Consider the following 16,571-nt stretch of genomic DNA (forward strand, 5'->3'; position numbering starts at 1 on the left):
TCCCTCCACACACAAAGAGCAAGACCAAAATGGATGAATAGGAGTCAAAATTAAGAATTTTGGTTGGGGCGCCCAGCGGCTCAGTTGATTAAGCATCCGACTCTTGATCTCAGCTCAGGTCTTGATCTCAGAGTTGTGAGTTCAAGCCCTGTGTTGGGCTCCACACTGGGTGTGGAGCCTACTTAAAAAAAAAAAAAAAAAAGAATTTTGGTTCTGTGATGACACCACAGACAAAGCTAACAGATGGGTGATATTTACTGTACTTCACTGAATCTAAGATGCCATCACTGTTTTTTAGCTACAAGTAAGGAAGGAAAACAGTGCCAATGAAAACATAATGATGTTTTCTTGTGATCTTACAATTTTTGAGTTTACACTTAATTAGAAGTTCTATTAGGTATGCTTAGACACTGATTTCTGTCACACTACATCTGCACGTCTAAAAGGGAAAACATAACATAAATCAGTCAACACATCCCTAACCTCTTGACCCGAGTCTCGACTGTTTTCTCCCTGCTGCTAAGGCACGGATTTCACAGGTGTTCCTACAATATTCTCCTCCCTTCTGTCAGGAGTACCCCATGTCGTGTAGGAGGATGCTCCCCCATCATCTCTGAGGTTACCTGACAGGTTAGTGTCCCCTATGCCTCAAATTTTGATGCTGGAATTTTCCCACTGGACTAAAATCATATTTCCCCCGATAGACTCACATTTCTAAAAGTAAGCTATAATTATCCATAGGCAGCAGCACTTTGACAAAGGCTGTTCAAAGCCTCAGTCACTGCAGCCTCTGTTCACTGGCTCGGAGGAGTCTGGCCCTCTCTCCTGCCACCCACCGATTTACCTGACAGCAGTGTTCATAACTCTACTGAAGTGCTGGCAGTAAGCACAGCAATGACCAATTCATGGAGAAACAGGCAAGGACACCCCCCGCTGACAATGGTTCTCAGCAACCCTAAGATTCATCCCCATTTCAGAGATCTTAAAATAGGAAAAACAAGAACGTGTGTCTTAAAATTAACATACAGAGTATTGTATTGAAAACAGACCCAGATGAAAGTCTACATGGTACGTGGGATTCTTGCTAATCAAAAAACACGCTAAGAATCCAGTAAAAAAAAGAGGTAAAAGATGTGAAGAAGCATTCACAGAGGGGAAAACCCCAGCAGCTAGTAAGCAGATGAAATGGTACTCAAAGGCTCAGATAATCAGAAAAATACAAAATAAAACAATGTTGCCAAGCAGGGCTATGGGGAAACTGGTCCCCATATCCTAACTCAGGGGAATGGAGATGGGTGGATCACCATGTAGAGAAGCCCCACAGGGAAATCAGACAGGCATGTGTCAGAACACCACGCCTGGCTCCAGAGAGACTCAAGCAGCTGTACAAGGGGCCAGCAATCACCATATTTTGTATTGCAGTGGGGAGGGGGACAGCTTAGGTATCCATCATGAGGAAAGCAGCTAAGTACACAATGGAATCCTACATAGCAGTCAGAAGGAATGAACAAGAAGTACATCCAGTCCTCCCACTTCTGTTTGCCCTGCTTTGAGATTTCTTCATTATCACTTAACACCAGCTAATATTCCACTTATTTCACTCTTGGCTTGTCTTGTCGCAGAAGAACTAAGACTTTGATTTACTGTATGTGCTCAGCACATTCCTAGAACACAATGGGCACGCAAACATATGTTCAAAAAAATGAGTGTGAATTAAAAAATCACAATGAAGTCTGGAGCACAAAATTAAAAAAATACATTCATAAACCATTAAGATGTGGTTTCAAAGGTATTGTGACAATTAACACTGGGAAACCTCACTGAAGCAGACTCGGGGTGCTGGAGGGGAGGCTGCAGGGGAGGCTAATAGGGGGAGCAGCTTGGCTCAATGTCAGGCACAAGGAAGAACTGGGGATTACAGGCCCCTCACAGGGAAGAAATCTTCAATTACAGGCCCCAACTGGGAGAGATGGACACTGCATCTCCAACAAGAGATCCACCACCCCTGCAACTCAGCCTGTAACAAACCCTCACTGCCCTGAAATCTTGCTTTTCTCCAATAAACTTTCATTAAAACAACCCCTCTCAACAGCTTCCTCCTTCTCCAGAAAATAACATTCTTCTCCCTTCTTTGTTGGACTTGCCTATGGTTTAGCCATAACTTGCTGGTCCCAAACTGCAATTTTTATTCCCAAATAAACCCATTTTTGTTGGTTAAAACAACTATTTTTAAGGTTAACAATACATGCATAATAAAAATAAAACATATTATCTTAATAATTTAGAAATATATGACATCAAATGATGAATGAAAGCTTGGTGGAAGTATTTCAGTGGGGGGGCTGAGTGGGGGGTGGGGGGAGGATGAAAGGAGGCAACGGATAAAGCACCCAAGAGCAGAGTGCTGCGTTGTGTGGGCGCCAACCGGAGTAGGACGGAGGACAGGGTCAGCACCTGTGTCCATAAGAAAGGCCCCACGTGGAGAAACCAAGACGGAGCCTCAGCTGAGTCAGAAGACAAGCCTCTGGCAAAGCTGAGTGAACGAGGGGACACAAACGCACACTGCCCGCGGGGGAAACGCAACCCCGCAGATGTGCCGTCATACACCTCTGTACCTAAAGGGGGGTATGTTTTACATCTGCAGACCAACAAAGTCCTAGAAACTGCTTCAGGCCAATACATTCAAAAACAGTAAGAAGAAATGAACAATTACTAAACGACAGTAAGTAAAACTTACTCAAGAAGGACACCCGAACAGCTTGAAGAACTCACTGAAGACATGAAGTTCAGGACGAAAAATCGAGGCTCGAAAGAACCGACAACACAACAAATGCAGACTTGTTAGAAGGCGGAGGAGGTTCAGTAAAGTGTCCTCCAGACCGAGAAAGCACTTCAACACTGAAAACCGAAGCCAGCCACTCCATCGTGTTCACGGAGCTTTGTTCGGGGTAACTTACTGACGGGGTGATGAGGCAGTAGGGCAGTGCGCAGCCTTCTCGGCCCACACCCTCAGCCCCCACCCTGGGCCCCCACTCTCGGCCCAGTCCAGGTGAGCCTAACCCCTGGCTTTTACGGAGCACAGGGTATGGGGGTGAGGTCACAGGGTAGTTATCTAAAGTGGGGCCTTCTGCACGCCAGTGATCTTGACCAGTTACCTAAAGTGCCTTCTTTAGGGAAGATCAGAACAAGCCTTCCCTCCTTCTGGTCAGGGCACACATTAACCTCCACGGGGCTGGATCATGGAGCCATGAGGGAGGTCACTGCACAGGCAGGACGAAGATGGAGGGCCAGAGGCAGAGTCAGTGTTGCCAGCATGCCTATGATATGGTGGCTAAGAAAAGGGTAAGACCAATTATATGTGATACCCGAACTGGACCAGGCACAGTAAGGGAAAAGAAACAAAACTCACGCTTCAACACACAGGTTAAGAATCCCAAACATTAGCAAAACAAACCAGCAATGTATAAAAACTAACCAAACAGGGGCGCTTGGGTGGCTCAGTCGTTAAGCGTCTGCCTTCGGCTCAGGTCATGATCCCAGTGTCCTGGGATCAAGCCCCACACTGGGCTCACTGCTCGCCGGGAAGACTGCTTCTCCCTCTCCCACTCCCTCTGCTTGTATTCCTGCTCTCGCTCTCTCTCTCTCTCTAATAAAATCTTTAAAAAAAAACCAAACAACTAACCAAACAGCCTTATTCCAAGAATGTAAGAACTATTTATTAATAGGAAAACCTACCAGTGGCTTCTGGTAAACAAAACAGAATGAAGGAAAAACCCATCAACCTCTGGTCCCTTCTAATGGGACATAAAATGCCTCCAAGGTGTAAATATCTGATGCTACTAAGACCAGGATGCAAGGAGAGATGACAGTTAACAAATGGACAAGTTGTATTTGAGAAGTCAGAGACCAGAGAGAAAGCTGCACGTGAGCCGGCAGTGAGAAGCTCAGCCACAACTCCTGGAAAATGACCCCACGCTAGGGGAACGGCTCCCTCTGAGCTTGGGGACAGCCTGGAACCCTTCTTGTAAGCAGCAGCAATTCACTCAGATCCCCTTCCTGCTCTGCAGAAAGACAGGAGACTTACTCTCTGGAAAAGCCTGAATATAAACTCAAAGTCCTAAGGATAGCTGAGGGATGGGGCCATGCTGAAAACAGGAATCAAATATAAATCTACCTAATGAAAAATGGGACACTGAGCCCTGATCCTGGAAAACAAAGGAGTAAATCTTCGTAATCTTGGATTAGGGAAGGATTTTAAGATCTAATACAAAAGCACAAGCAACAAAAGAACAAAACAGATAAACTGGACTTCATTAAAATTAGAAACATTTGTGCTTCAAAGTACACTGTCAGAGAAGTGACAAACCCACAAAATGGGGGAAAATATTTGCATGTCATATATCTGATAAGGGACTGGTATCCAAAATATACAAAGAACTCTTATAACTCAATGATAAAAAGGCAAATAACCCAATTAAAAAATAGGCAAATGATTTAAGTAGGTTCATCTCCAGAAAAGACATATAAATGGCCAATTAGTGCATGAAAAGATGCTCAACATCATTAATCATAGGGAAATGCAAATCCCAACCACAGGGGGATTATCACTTCTCATCTAGCAGGATGGCTACAATGAAAGACAGTAAGTGTTGGCCAAGACAGGGAGAAATTATAACTCTCATGCATTGCTGGTGGGAATGGAAAATGATTCACCCACTTTGTAAAACAGACTGGTGGTTCCTCCAAATAAGTTTCCACAAACCTCAACAATTCCATTCTCAGGTGTATACTCACGAGAAATAAAAACATATGTCCACAGAAAAAATGTGTACACAGAGGCACCTGGGTGGCTTAGTCAGTTAAGCATCTGCCTGTGGCTCAGGTTTTGATCCCAGGGTCCTGGGATGGAGCCCAGCGTCGGGCTCCCTGCTCAGTGTGGAGTCTGCTTCTGCCCCTACCCCTGCTTGTGTACGCGCTCTCTCTCTCAAATAAATAAAATCTTAAAAAAAAGGGTAAAATTAAAAAAAATGTGTACACAAATACCCATGGGAGTTGATGGACATACATGATTTTTCTCCTTTCATATACTCCCAAGTGAAAACAACCCTCAACGTCCATCAACTAATGAATGTACAAATAAAATGTGATATATTCAGAGTGAAATATCTTATTATTCAGCCACAAAACTGACATATGCTACTATGACGTGGACAAACCTTGGAGATACGATGCTAAGTGAAAGAAATCAGACACAAAAGGCCACATATTGCATGATTCCTTTTATATAAAAGTCCAGAACAGCCAAATGCATGGAAAGTAGGTTAGTAGGTGTCAGGGGAAAGTAGCTGGGGAAAGGGGGAAGTGGGGAGTGAATGAGGGTGAGTGTGGGATTTCTTTTCGGGGTGATAAAAACATTCTGAAATTAGATGGTGGAAACAGTTGCACAACTCTATGAATATACGGAAACCCACTCAACCACGGTGAATTAAAAGAGCGAATTTCGGAGTACCCGGGTGGCTCAGTCTGTTAAGCATCTGCCTTCGGCTCGGGTCATGATCCCAGGGTCCTGGGATCGAGCCCCGCACCGGGCTCCCTGCTCGGCGGGAGGCCTGCTTCTCCCTCCCCCTCTGCTGCTGTTCCCTCTGCTTGTGCTCTCTCTCTGTCATATAAATAAATAAAAATCTTAAAAAAAAAAAAAAGCGAATTTCATGGTCTGTGGATTGTATGTCAATAAGGCTGTTATTGAAAGAAAAAAATCTATCCAAGGTAAGTAAATTCAGTTACTCATGTTAACTCGGTACTGAATGAACAGCACTTTTGCATTCACTGAAAAGTAAATTTATCAACAACAGCAAAACAGGCTTCAAGATTTTTTGGTGGTTTTTGCAGACTGTTTACAAAATGCTGTTAATTACTACGAAAATATTCTATATAGTGAAAACAATATAGATGCTAAGGATCACCAGACACTGAGGTGTCTAAAAGATCAATAAGAACTGATAAGACAATCACTCTAGCGTAAAAAAGTAAAATAAAAAACAATTTTAAGATGTGTAAGGTTTCAGGGCGCCTAGGTGGCTCAGTAAGTGAAGCATCTGCCTTCGGCTCAGGTCACGATCCCAGGGTCCTGGGATCGAGTCCCACATTGGGCTCCCTGCTCGGTGGGGAGTTTGCTTCTCCTGCTCCCCCTGCTTGTGCTCTCTCTCTCTGATAAATGAATAAAATCTTAAAAAAAAAAAATAGATGTGTAAGTTTTCAAAAAAATGTACCCTTCATAGCCCTTCCTCAGGAGGCTATGTGGACTCTAATGTGAGGGAGGAAGCCGGGAAAGAGCTGGCCAAGGCAGGAGAGGGACAAAGGGAATTCCTGAGCCTAGAGTGATGGGAGGGCCCGGGCCACCCAGGGAGGCAGCTCGAGGAAGCAAGCACCAGTCAGGCCAAGGCAGGACAAAGGTTTCAGGAAGACAGGAAATGAACCCCACACATGGGAACATTCTGAATGGAGGCTGACGCTCCTAGAGGCAGATGACAGGATGAATTAGGTTGACTTGGAGAGCCAAGCAAGCAAGCAAGCAGGAAACAAGGAAAACAAAAGCATACAAGGGAGAAAATGTAATTACAATTGTCTACATACTGAAAAAAAAAGGTGATGCTAAGCTTAATTCATGAATGATACTAATGTGGTCACAAAAGTGTCAACACTAAATAATCCAGGGCCACCTGGTGTAATAACAAATCTGTGCTGGGGAGAAGGGAGGAACAGGGGCCTGCGTGTGGCTTGCAGGGGACGTCCTGTCAAGGGGGCCCAGGGAGCCCCACCACAGCCAGGGGCCACAGCAGGCTGCTGCCTTTCCCAGGTCAGGGGCCGCCTTTCTCGACCACATGAAGTCAGTGGAGGGACGACTACAGCCTGGGAGTGTGGGTGTGTTTTCAGAGAGCCAGTCCTTACCTCCTGCAGTGAATGGGTAAAATTAAAACTGGAAAAGAAAGGACACCACCAAGAAATAACAGCATAAGCACATTCCTTAGAAAAATACACGTAAATCCCAGAAACAGAAAGTGATTACTTGGAGAGTGGGAATCTGGGGTGAGGAAGGGTGGCATGGTGGGCTGCAGTCTTGCTCATAAAAGCTTACAACTATGCATCATTTAAAAAACCTAACAGTATAATTTTTTTTTTAAATATTTTATTTATTTATTTGAGAGAGAGAATGAGAGACAGAGAGCACGAGAGGGAAGAGGGTCAGAGGGAGAAGCAGACCCCCGCTGAGCAGGGAGCCCGATGTGGGACTCGATCCCGGGACTCCAGGATGATGACCTGAGCCGAAGGCAGTCGCCTAACCAACTGAGCCACCCAGGCGCCCAAAAAACCTATCAGTATAATTTAACATAGTAACTGACTAGAGCAGAGAGATCATACCACCATTTCAACAGATACAGGAAAACATGGGATAGCATTTAACATTCTGATTTTAAAAAAACTAACGAAAAAGCTCCCTTAGCAAACTGAGAAGAGAGAGGAAGGCCCATAACTTGGTACAGGTCATCTCTCAGAAGCCACCAGGACATGGAGGCTCCTGTCACCACTCCTATCCAACTGCATGGGAGGTGTCCTAGCCAGCGCAGTAACACAGGAACAGGAGAAACGAACACGCTCTGGTTTCCAGAGACAAATCCATTAAAAGACACACAACATCCATGTCCTGGTTGTTAAGCAGGCATTACCATGGGCGGAAACTGATGAGGGGTAAGTGGGATCTCCCTGTAGTACTTCTTACAATCACATGTGAATCTACTCTTATTTCAATGTAAAAAGTAGACGGGAAAAAAAAAAGATAAGCAGTCTTTATGAAGAAAAATACAGAACTTTACTGTAAGACACAAAAGACCAAAGTGATACACCAGGCACATAGTGATAAGATTCAGTATCAGCAAGATTCCAATGAATCCAAATCAGTGCACTGCTAGTCACAAACCCAAACTTGTTTTTCGGTCAAACTTGATCAGTTAAACTGAAACTGACACTGAAGAATAGAGTTGCAAGTAGCCCGAGCAATTCTGAAGGACAAGGAGGTGAAGGGCTCACTCTAGTCAAGGCTTGTTCTTAAGCTGTGCTATTTATATGACGTTCTGGCAGAGGGAGAGACAAATACGCCGACAGAGGAGAAATACAGCCAGAAACAGACCCGTTAGAAGGGCACGTAGTATATAAAAAAAGGGAAATTTCTGTTCAGTAGGTATACAACGGACAATTCAATTAAGAATGCTGGGATAGCTGACCACCATACAGAAACAGGCACATTCGACCTCTCGGAGTAGGGAAGGACTTCGTAACCACAGCATTAATGATGAGTAAGTCTGAGTTCAGAACCCATAAAAATTTTGTATGACCACAGAAATCCATGGAGTGAAAAATGCAAGCTTCCCTTACATCAGACCAGAAATGGAAGGATACACTCAGGAGAATATGCCGCATCATATTTTTAGACAAAATACTGAATAATTTCATGGTGTCAGGGATATATGTTAAAAGTATAAATATAGGGGCGCCTGGGGGGCTCAGCCAGTTAAGTGTCCGACTCCTGATTTGGCTCAGGTCACGATCACCAGGTCTTGAGTTCAAGCCCCGCATCAGGCTCTGTGCTGAGCGTGAAGCCTGTTTAGGATTCTGTCTCCCTCTTCCTCTGCCCCTGCCTGTTCTTGGGCACACTCTCTCTCTCTCTCTCCCTAAGATAAATAAATAAATAAATAAATTTACAAAAAAACCCCCCAAACAAACGTATAAACGTAAGTGAAAGAAAGCCAGCCACCAACTTCATGATAATGGTTGTCCTTTGTGGCAGATAAGAGTTAAGTGGTAGATGGGAAGGCATTTCTTTAGCTATATCTGGAATGTTTTCTTTTTTTTTAAGGTAGATTTGAAATAAAGATAGCAAAATGTTAATGCCTATTTATTCTGGATGGTGGGTATACATGGGTCAGATAGTTCCTGTAAAATTAAAATATTTCTTAATTTAAGAAAGCATATATGGTGAAGCAAAGAGTAGCAACAGAAGAAGTAAACACAAAGACAGATCAGACCTTGGAAGCAGGGAGAGAGGCAGCACAAGGAAGGTCAAGTTTCAGAATTCGAACTGTGAAAGTCAAGTGCTGCTGTCTATAGCTAATCATTAAGCAGAAGTGTGAGCACACTATTAATATCTGGCTACGAAGGAAGCCCACTATGAATCTAAAATCAGTAACAATCAAGCTGAGAAAGAGCAGGAGTGCTGCTTTTCATTTCAAGTGTGTCTCACTATTTGAAGTATTATCAGGAGCATGTATTATTCCGCAAAAAAAGATTTTTCTTTTCTTTTCTTTTCTTTTTTTAAAGATTTTATTTATTTATTTGAGAGAGAGAGAATGAGAGAGAGCAAGCACGAGAGGGGGGAGGGTCAAAGGGAGAAGCAGACTCCCTGCCGAGCAGGGAGCCCGATGCGGGACTTGATCCAGGGACTCCAGGATCATGACCTGAGCCGAAGGCAGTCACTTAACCAACTGAGCCATCCAGGCGCCCGATTTTTCTTTTTTTTGAACAGAAAAAAGGGACAAACTGCATTGCCCAAATTGGAGACTATAAAAAATATCCATACACCCTTAATAGAGAGTCATATATTGGGCACTAAAGCAGAGAGTTTCTGATCTTCAGAGATTTCTGAATATTTTATTTCTGTTATAAAAGAAATACTACATAAACCTCTGTATGGTTTGGCAAGTATACCTATAGGCAGCCAAATACAAGTCCTTCGAGAAGCAAACCACTTTACCCTGAAACAATGTTGTAGTTGAGAGCAGGATGGTCTTTCGAGATGGGAGGAACAAGAGGTTCTGGCTGCCACTCTTCAATCAATTCTTCCTTTTCCTACGGGAGAGAAGGAAACAGAATACAGCAGGGTGCTGGTCACCGGACAGCGACTGTTTGGTTCCCACACTTCCGTTACAAAGCAACCAGTAAATTGCTCATCTGTTTCTGCCAGTGACCGCGTGGCAGCCCGCGAGGCCGGGGTATGTCACCCACACCGTCCACCTGTGACCATGGGCCAGAAGTCAGAAGCAACTCAAGATCCCCTCGTATTCAAGAGACCGCAGATCCGTAAAACAGAAGGGCCCTGCATCTATGCTGCCAGAAGTTAAGCTTTAAAAACAGTTTTTTTTCTTCCACAGCTTTGAGGGTAAGATGTCTGTGATTACTAAATCTTGCTAAGTTCAGCTTTCAGAGGATTACTCTAAAGTTATGTCTAGTCATTCTTTTAAAAAATGTATATATTGGGGCGCCTGGGTGGCTCAGTCGTTAAGCGTCTGCCTTCGGCTCAGGTCATGATCCCAGGGTCCTGGGATCGAGCCCCGCGTCGGGCTCCCTGCTCAGCGGGAAGCCTGCTTCTCCCTCTCCCACTCCCCCTGCTTGTGTTCCTGCTCTCGCTGTCTCTGTCAAATAAATAAATAAAATCTTTAAAAAAAAAAAAATGTATTTATGTGTGGACTGCCAGCTTTATAAACAAAAACTCAAAATACCAGGAATGATCAACCGCTTAAAAAGCTGAGCTAGAAACCAGCCACCTGATCATTCACAAGGAGTTCTGAAATGCCAAGGGAAAAAACAGAGACAGGACCTTTGCCCTGGATGGCCCAATCTTACTGCAGTGCTATCCAGAGTGTTCCATGGCACACTACTCCCACAAGGTAGTCAGGACAAAACAGTGGGGGAAGGAAGGATCTATGGTCAAGGTGAGGGCATCTCTCCAAACAGGTTCAGATATCCACTGGCCTAGTAAAGGTTAAATGAAATCATATAAAAAGACATCCCCTACTCTGCTTTAGCCAGGTTTCCAAATTATATTTGCCCTAAGAACCATGTGCTTCACGTCCTTTGGGGGACACTGCCTGACCGTCTTATGATTAATATGAACGATCAGGACGGCGGCAGCCAGCCAGTGCAATGCGGGAAGTGATCGCCACACTGCTGCATTAATTCTACCCCAACTCCACGCTATACTCAGTGATGCCTTGTGAACCAAAGTTGTACAGATTTTCATGGAAAAACCTTTCTCACAGTCACTGGTTTCTCTAAGCATCCTGGCCCAGCGCTACAGAGGCTGAACAGGGAACGGATCCGAGTGACAGAAACCATGGTGCGGTCAGAACCGCTCTTCCCTCTTGCACTGGGGCACCATTCCTAGGTGCTCCCACCGGAGTGAGAAGAATAAGCTTCTTTTCCACAAGCCCCCTCATCCTTCAGGCGAACAGGACTCCACGTGTGCAGTGCCACGGGTCCCCTAGACACTTCTGCTTCCTAAGGTTTGCCTGGCTTGGGCTGGGTCCCTTACTACAGAGAACGTATCAAAATTCAGTTTGGGGTGGGGAGGTGGGAGGATTCTTTCCAACTCCGAATTTCCTTTATGAAGAACACAGGGAAAACTTTCGTTTGGGTTTCAGAAACAGTGGTGCTCTTCCTGAGCAGCTCACGTCACCCTGTGCGCTGACAATCGAAACCCTGTTGCTGCCCATGCTTCCCTCCTACCGTCTGTCCCTAGGACTGCTGCTTCCCTCACAAAGTGCAGCGCTCTGTGGCAGGGTGCTCCTCTGGGTATCTGCTTTACCCCTGGCTTCCCCGTATTTTGCTTCCCTGATATTTCCCTTCCCTTGATTTTTTTACATTACAGAAAATATTTTAACATATACAGGTGAGCCACCACAAATACTTTTTGGAAATACGTAGCAACTGTAATCATACACTGAATAATGACAGAGATTTAATTTCTTACCTTGACTGTAAGGTCAGATCGTTCTTGTAATTTGTAAGTTTTAGAGAACAGAAGTCTGATTATCCAGAGAATGAGAATTCCTTCCAAAATAAGATGGTAAGCAGGAGCCTAAGAATGAGTCAAAAACCAAAAACGAAATGAAATAAACACTTCCAAAATCTGCACATAAAATGTAATGCATTCATATATATTGCCTCCCATGACCTTTAACCTATTACTCATTAAGATTTATTTTCAAAACTCCTTTCATTTCTACTCAGTCCTTTACCCATTTCTAATAGTCGGCAATTTCTCTTTCATATGAAAAATCTCTAATAGCACAGCTTTAAAACCTCTATAGGAAAGAAATTTAATTCTTAAAATAAAATCGGACGCAGAATCCCAACATGTGAAACAATACCAACAATCAGATCCTTCAGATAATGTATGTTTCTGCTGGTGGGAAAGGGCAGTAACCAACATTTCACAGCTTTGCTAGCCTTCTACCACCCCAGTGTACCATGGATAAGTTAGGAGAGTTATCTGAAATTCAGTTTCCACAATTCTTAGAGTTTTGCACATCTTACTATATTTTCTGTATCCCTGATAAGCCTCTTTAAATCCTTCTTGGAACATGGCTGAGAAAAAAGACTTTATAATGCCTAAAGGAATGGCAGGTTTTTTTTCTACAGCAGTTCCCCAAAAGTGTGCAGTGTGTTCCAAGTCAATAGGCAAAAAGGCACCTTACTGAAATCATCCATGCCAGGTCTTCTCAACTGTACATTTCCAAGATAAAGGCTGGGCTGACTGTTCTGTTTTGCACAACTAGACACACTAAGTGCATGTGGAAGGTTCCAGATAGTGACTAAACCCCAATCAGTTACACAGTGGTCTACTCCAATAGGCTGTCACTGGAAAGTCATTTAAAGAGGTATTTAGAAATGTAAATGCAAATTATTTGCAAACAGTAGACAAAAAGAAAGTGAAGGTGATTCACCATAGTTTAAAAAAAAAAACTCCAGAATGTGGAGACAGAAAAACTGCAGACAAATTCATAGGTAAACTTCTAAGTCAATATACAATTATCTTTCTAACTACATACATATGTTACATACACATACTATTATTTCTCTTTTGGGTATAAGACTCCTCAAATTCTATACACTAACTGTAACTAACAAGACTAGGAACAAGAATGGAAATTTCTCTTTAGGATAATTTTTAAATATACTGATCCCCCTTGAAAATAATTCATTTAAGAATAAGGACTCTGGCCTAAATATTCTTTTGGTTTTCTTGGGACACCTGGGTGGCTCAGCTGGTTGTGCATCTGACTTTGGCTCAGGGTCATGATCCCAGGGTCCTGGGATCCAGTCCTGCGTCTAGCTCCTTGCTCAGTGGGGAGCCTGCTTGTCCCTCTGTCTGCTGCTCCCCCTGCTTGAGCTCACTCTCTCTCTCTGACAAATAAATAAAATCTTGAAGAAAAAAAATATTATTTTGGTTTTCTCAATAATTGTTTTCTAGTAGGTAAGCATCTGCCCAAGTCACTAAGCATCTCCGCTCCACAATGAAATCATCCTGAGAAAAATTGAGATACTAATTGTTTAGTGAATTAATCAAAATCACAAATGCAGCTTCTTTTCCTGGAAATGTTTCATCCAAGAGAACGCCTCACTCTTGATCAGTTATGCAGTCCTCAAAAAGGAAGCAATAACGGAACATAATAAAATTAAATTGGAAAAAAAAAAGGAAGCAACAACATAGAACAGAAAATTGTTCACTTTTTAAAAAAACTTCAATGTCAGTGGCTCTTATCTTAGTAACTATAATTAGGCTAATATTGGCCATCAGGTACAGCACATCTGTTATGTCAACTGTTTTTCAGGAAGTCCTGATAGGTCTTGCAGTGGAAGACACCACCCCTGCCAGTAAGCAGCTATGTTCAGTTTTTAGAAAATTATCAAAAGAAAACTGATATTCCCTTTAAATGAATACGAGCTCTATAAGCACAGGAATTTCTGCCTGTTTGTTCACTGCACTATCCCCAGTGTCTAGATCTGTGCTGTCCCAATACCACAGCCACCAGTTACCATGTAACTGTGTACATACATATCTAATTTAAATTAAATGAAAAATTTAGTCCCTCACTTGCACTAGCCACATGTGGTTGGTTAGTGGCTACTACACTGAATAGCTCAGATACAGAACATGCAGAAAGTTCTACTGGACAGGGTAGCGAAGCTCTGTAGACACATTTCAAGTGAATGAACATTCTCTAAGACTGAAGTTCTGCTATCATATCATCTAACATACCTGAAATAGCCTTTCAAAACTCTTAACTATTCTGCCTTTAAAAATCTCTAAGAAGTGTTGTATCTTTACAAGACAGAAAACGGGACGCATGTGGGAGAATGACAAACTATTTCATATTCCCAATTCCTCTATCGTTCGGCTTTCGTAATCCCTCGCCGCGACAAAAACAAACACCAACATACAACAATTCTGTCCCCTATTACCTGTTCCACAGTCCCAAGAACCTGAATTCCCTAGGACCTTCCCAGACTCAGATCTTCCACTCTATTTTCACCACCCCGTTTTACCATCAGTCCCAACTCTGGTTTTTCAAGACCACCCTCGCTCCTGCGCCCCCTCCCACCTGTTTCTTTCCTGAGCCCCAAAGGAGACCCTCGGTTCCCGCTCCCGCCCGTGCCTCCCCGCGAGCCCCTCCAGCCAGAGAAGCTGAGGGTCGGGACGTGACCCAGCCAACCCCGCCCGGGACTCAGGCCACAAATCCACCAGACCCACCCCACCCCGGAAGGGCCTGGTGTGGTCGTGGGCCGCTCGAGCAGTCAAGCTCACCTCGTAAAGCGCCTGGACCATCTCCACCAGTACCCACTGCTCCGCGACGGTCGCCATACTCAGCCACTGGAGCTCCCTTCCCGGAAGCAGGTCGCAGGTACGTCAAACAGCGCGCGACGCAGCCCAGTGACGTCATAGCGCCTGGGGCGGGGCTGGCGAGCGCTGGTCACCGCCTCCTGGCGCTTGCGCGCTGGAGAAAGGCGGGAGGCCGGGGCCTCAGGGACCGTGGGTGTAGACCTTGGGGTCTCATCTGGCGGCCGGGGGGGTGGGAACAAGTGTTCCTCTGCCGCCGTGCTGTGCCAGGACCCGTGCCAGGCCCTCGGGAGGGAGGGGTTAATAATAAATGGCCCCTGCCCTGGGCCGGTAGTGTTCTGTAATCACAGACGTGCTCTTTACTACTAAATGACAGAAGTAACTCAGGAATGTATTATCCTAAAAAATACAGAAATAGAAATAAAAGTAGCCGCCTCTTCTATAGCACTTGCGATGTGTTCTGCATAGACCAACAATTGGCGGGAATTAAGTCATACTGCAGTTTGGTGTGGAATCTTCTGGAACGTTTGTAGGCTCATGCAAATGTGGTGTGCACACACTTCCTCGGACGGGACGTCTTAAATCCAACAGGGACCCTAGGGGCAATATTGATCGACAACTTGATTTTTTCTTGTAGTGTTTTCCCCATTTGTCCATAAATCTTGTGTTTTTAATCTTAATGAAGACCGTGTCTTGGAATAATGTGTTATATATACATATTTCTTGTTCCGTTTCCCGATGGTGAACACTTAGGTTGTTCTCCGCTTCTTCCTGTGTTACCAACAATGCTGCGGCAAACGTTCATGTGCATGTATCTTCTTTCTCAAAGCGGGATTTTAGTCACAGAGTAGGCACAGCATTAACTTCGGTAAATACCGCCAGAGTGTCCTCCAGGATGGCTCAACTGCTTTAAAATGTTTGGAAGTGTGGCCACGCTCTAGCTCATTGATGGATATAATCAATCTTCCTAAAGCTTCTGCCATTTTAATAGAGATTAAGTAACGCCTCACTGAGTTTTCTTTTTTATGCCTCTGGTTATTCGTCAGGTTGGGCAACTTTTATTGGCATTTGTAGCACTTCTGTGAATCACCAATTCATATTCTTTGCCCATTTTTCTTTTGGTGATTTTTCATCTTCTTACGGATTTACAGGAGCTCTTTCCACATTCTGAGTATCTTATAACTTTCCTCTTTTATAGGTGACATTTTTGCCCAGTTTCTTTCTAGCTGTTTATGTTGTCTTCTGTCACACCTACAATTTAGATTTTATGTAATGTGTCAGACTGTTCACTGATTGCCTCTGGATTCAGATCTTGCTTAGAAAGGGCATCTCTTCCAGACCTCTGCCATCTTCCCAGGCTTGCACCAGTTTGTTGTTGTTTACAGCTGGTTCTTTAATTACATTGGAAACTATATTTTTATAGGATGAGACGTATGGGCCATGACAAATGATCACAAACTGGGTGGCTTGAAACAGAAATTTATTATCTAACAGTTCTGGAGGCCAGAAGTCCGAAATCAAGGTGTTGGGAGGGCTGCATTCCCTCCAAAGGCTCTGGGGAAGAATCCTTCCTTGTCTCATCCAGCTTCTGTGTCTCTTCTTCAGCTGTGGCTGCATAACCACAATCTCTGCCTCTGTCCTTGCATGGCCTTCCCTTCTCTGTCTGCCCTCCATGTGTCTTTTAACAGACATTTGTCATTGGATTAAGGGCCCACCATAATAATCCAGGATGATCTCATCTCAAGGGCCTTAACTTAGTTACATCTACAAAGAAACTTTTTCTAAATAAGGCCATATTCACAGGTCCCAGGGTTTAGGATGTAGACAGGGAAGAAATAAAGGGGTCATCCGTCCCACCACTCAACCCACTACAGTCCAACTTCTGGCCACCCAGTTCACA

General features: G+C 44.0%; 1 protein-coding gene across 2 annotated transcripts in view; it reads right to left on the reverse strand.

Annotated features, from left to right (window-relative positions):
• Positions 1 to 14,754, reverse strand: part of SPTLC1 (serine palmitoyltransferase long chain base subunit 1) — a 55,672-nt gene extending 40,918 nt beyond the window's left edge. For both annotated transcript variants that reach the window (XM_081802756.1, XM_081802755.1), the window contains exons 1-3: positions 14,639 to 14,754; positions 11,801 to 11,908; positions 9,806 to 9,900 (exon numbers count right to left, since the gene is read on the reverse strand). In XM_081802756.1, coding sequence (XP_081658882.1) covers positions 9,806 to 9,900; positions 11,801 to 11,908; positions 14,639 to 14,695 — 260 coding nt within the window. In that variant the 5' untranslated portion in view covers positions 14,696 to 14,754. The remainder of the gene's footprint in view (positions 1 to 9,805; positions 9,901 to 11,800; positions 11,909 to 14,638) is intronic.
• Between the last annotated feature and the right edge of the window lie 1,817 nt (positions 14,755 to 16,571).

This window comes from Leptonychotes weddellii, chromosome 14 (genome assembly GCF_054177405.1).
Source record: "Leptonychotes weddellii isolate Sample4059 chromosome 14, ASM5417740v2, whole genome shotgun sequence".
NCBI classification, from domain to species: domain Eukaryota; kingdom Metazoa; phylum Chordata; class Mammalia; order Carnivora; family Phocidae; genus Leptonychotes; species Leptonychotes weddellii.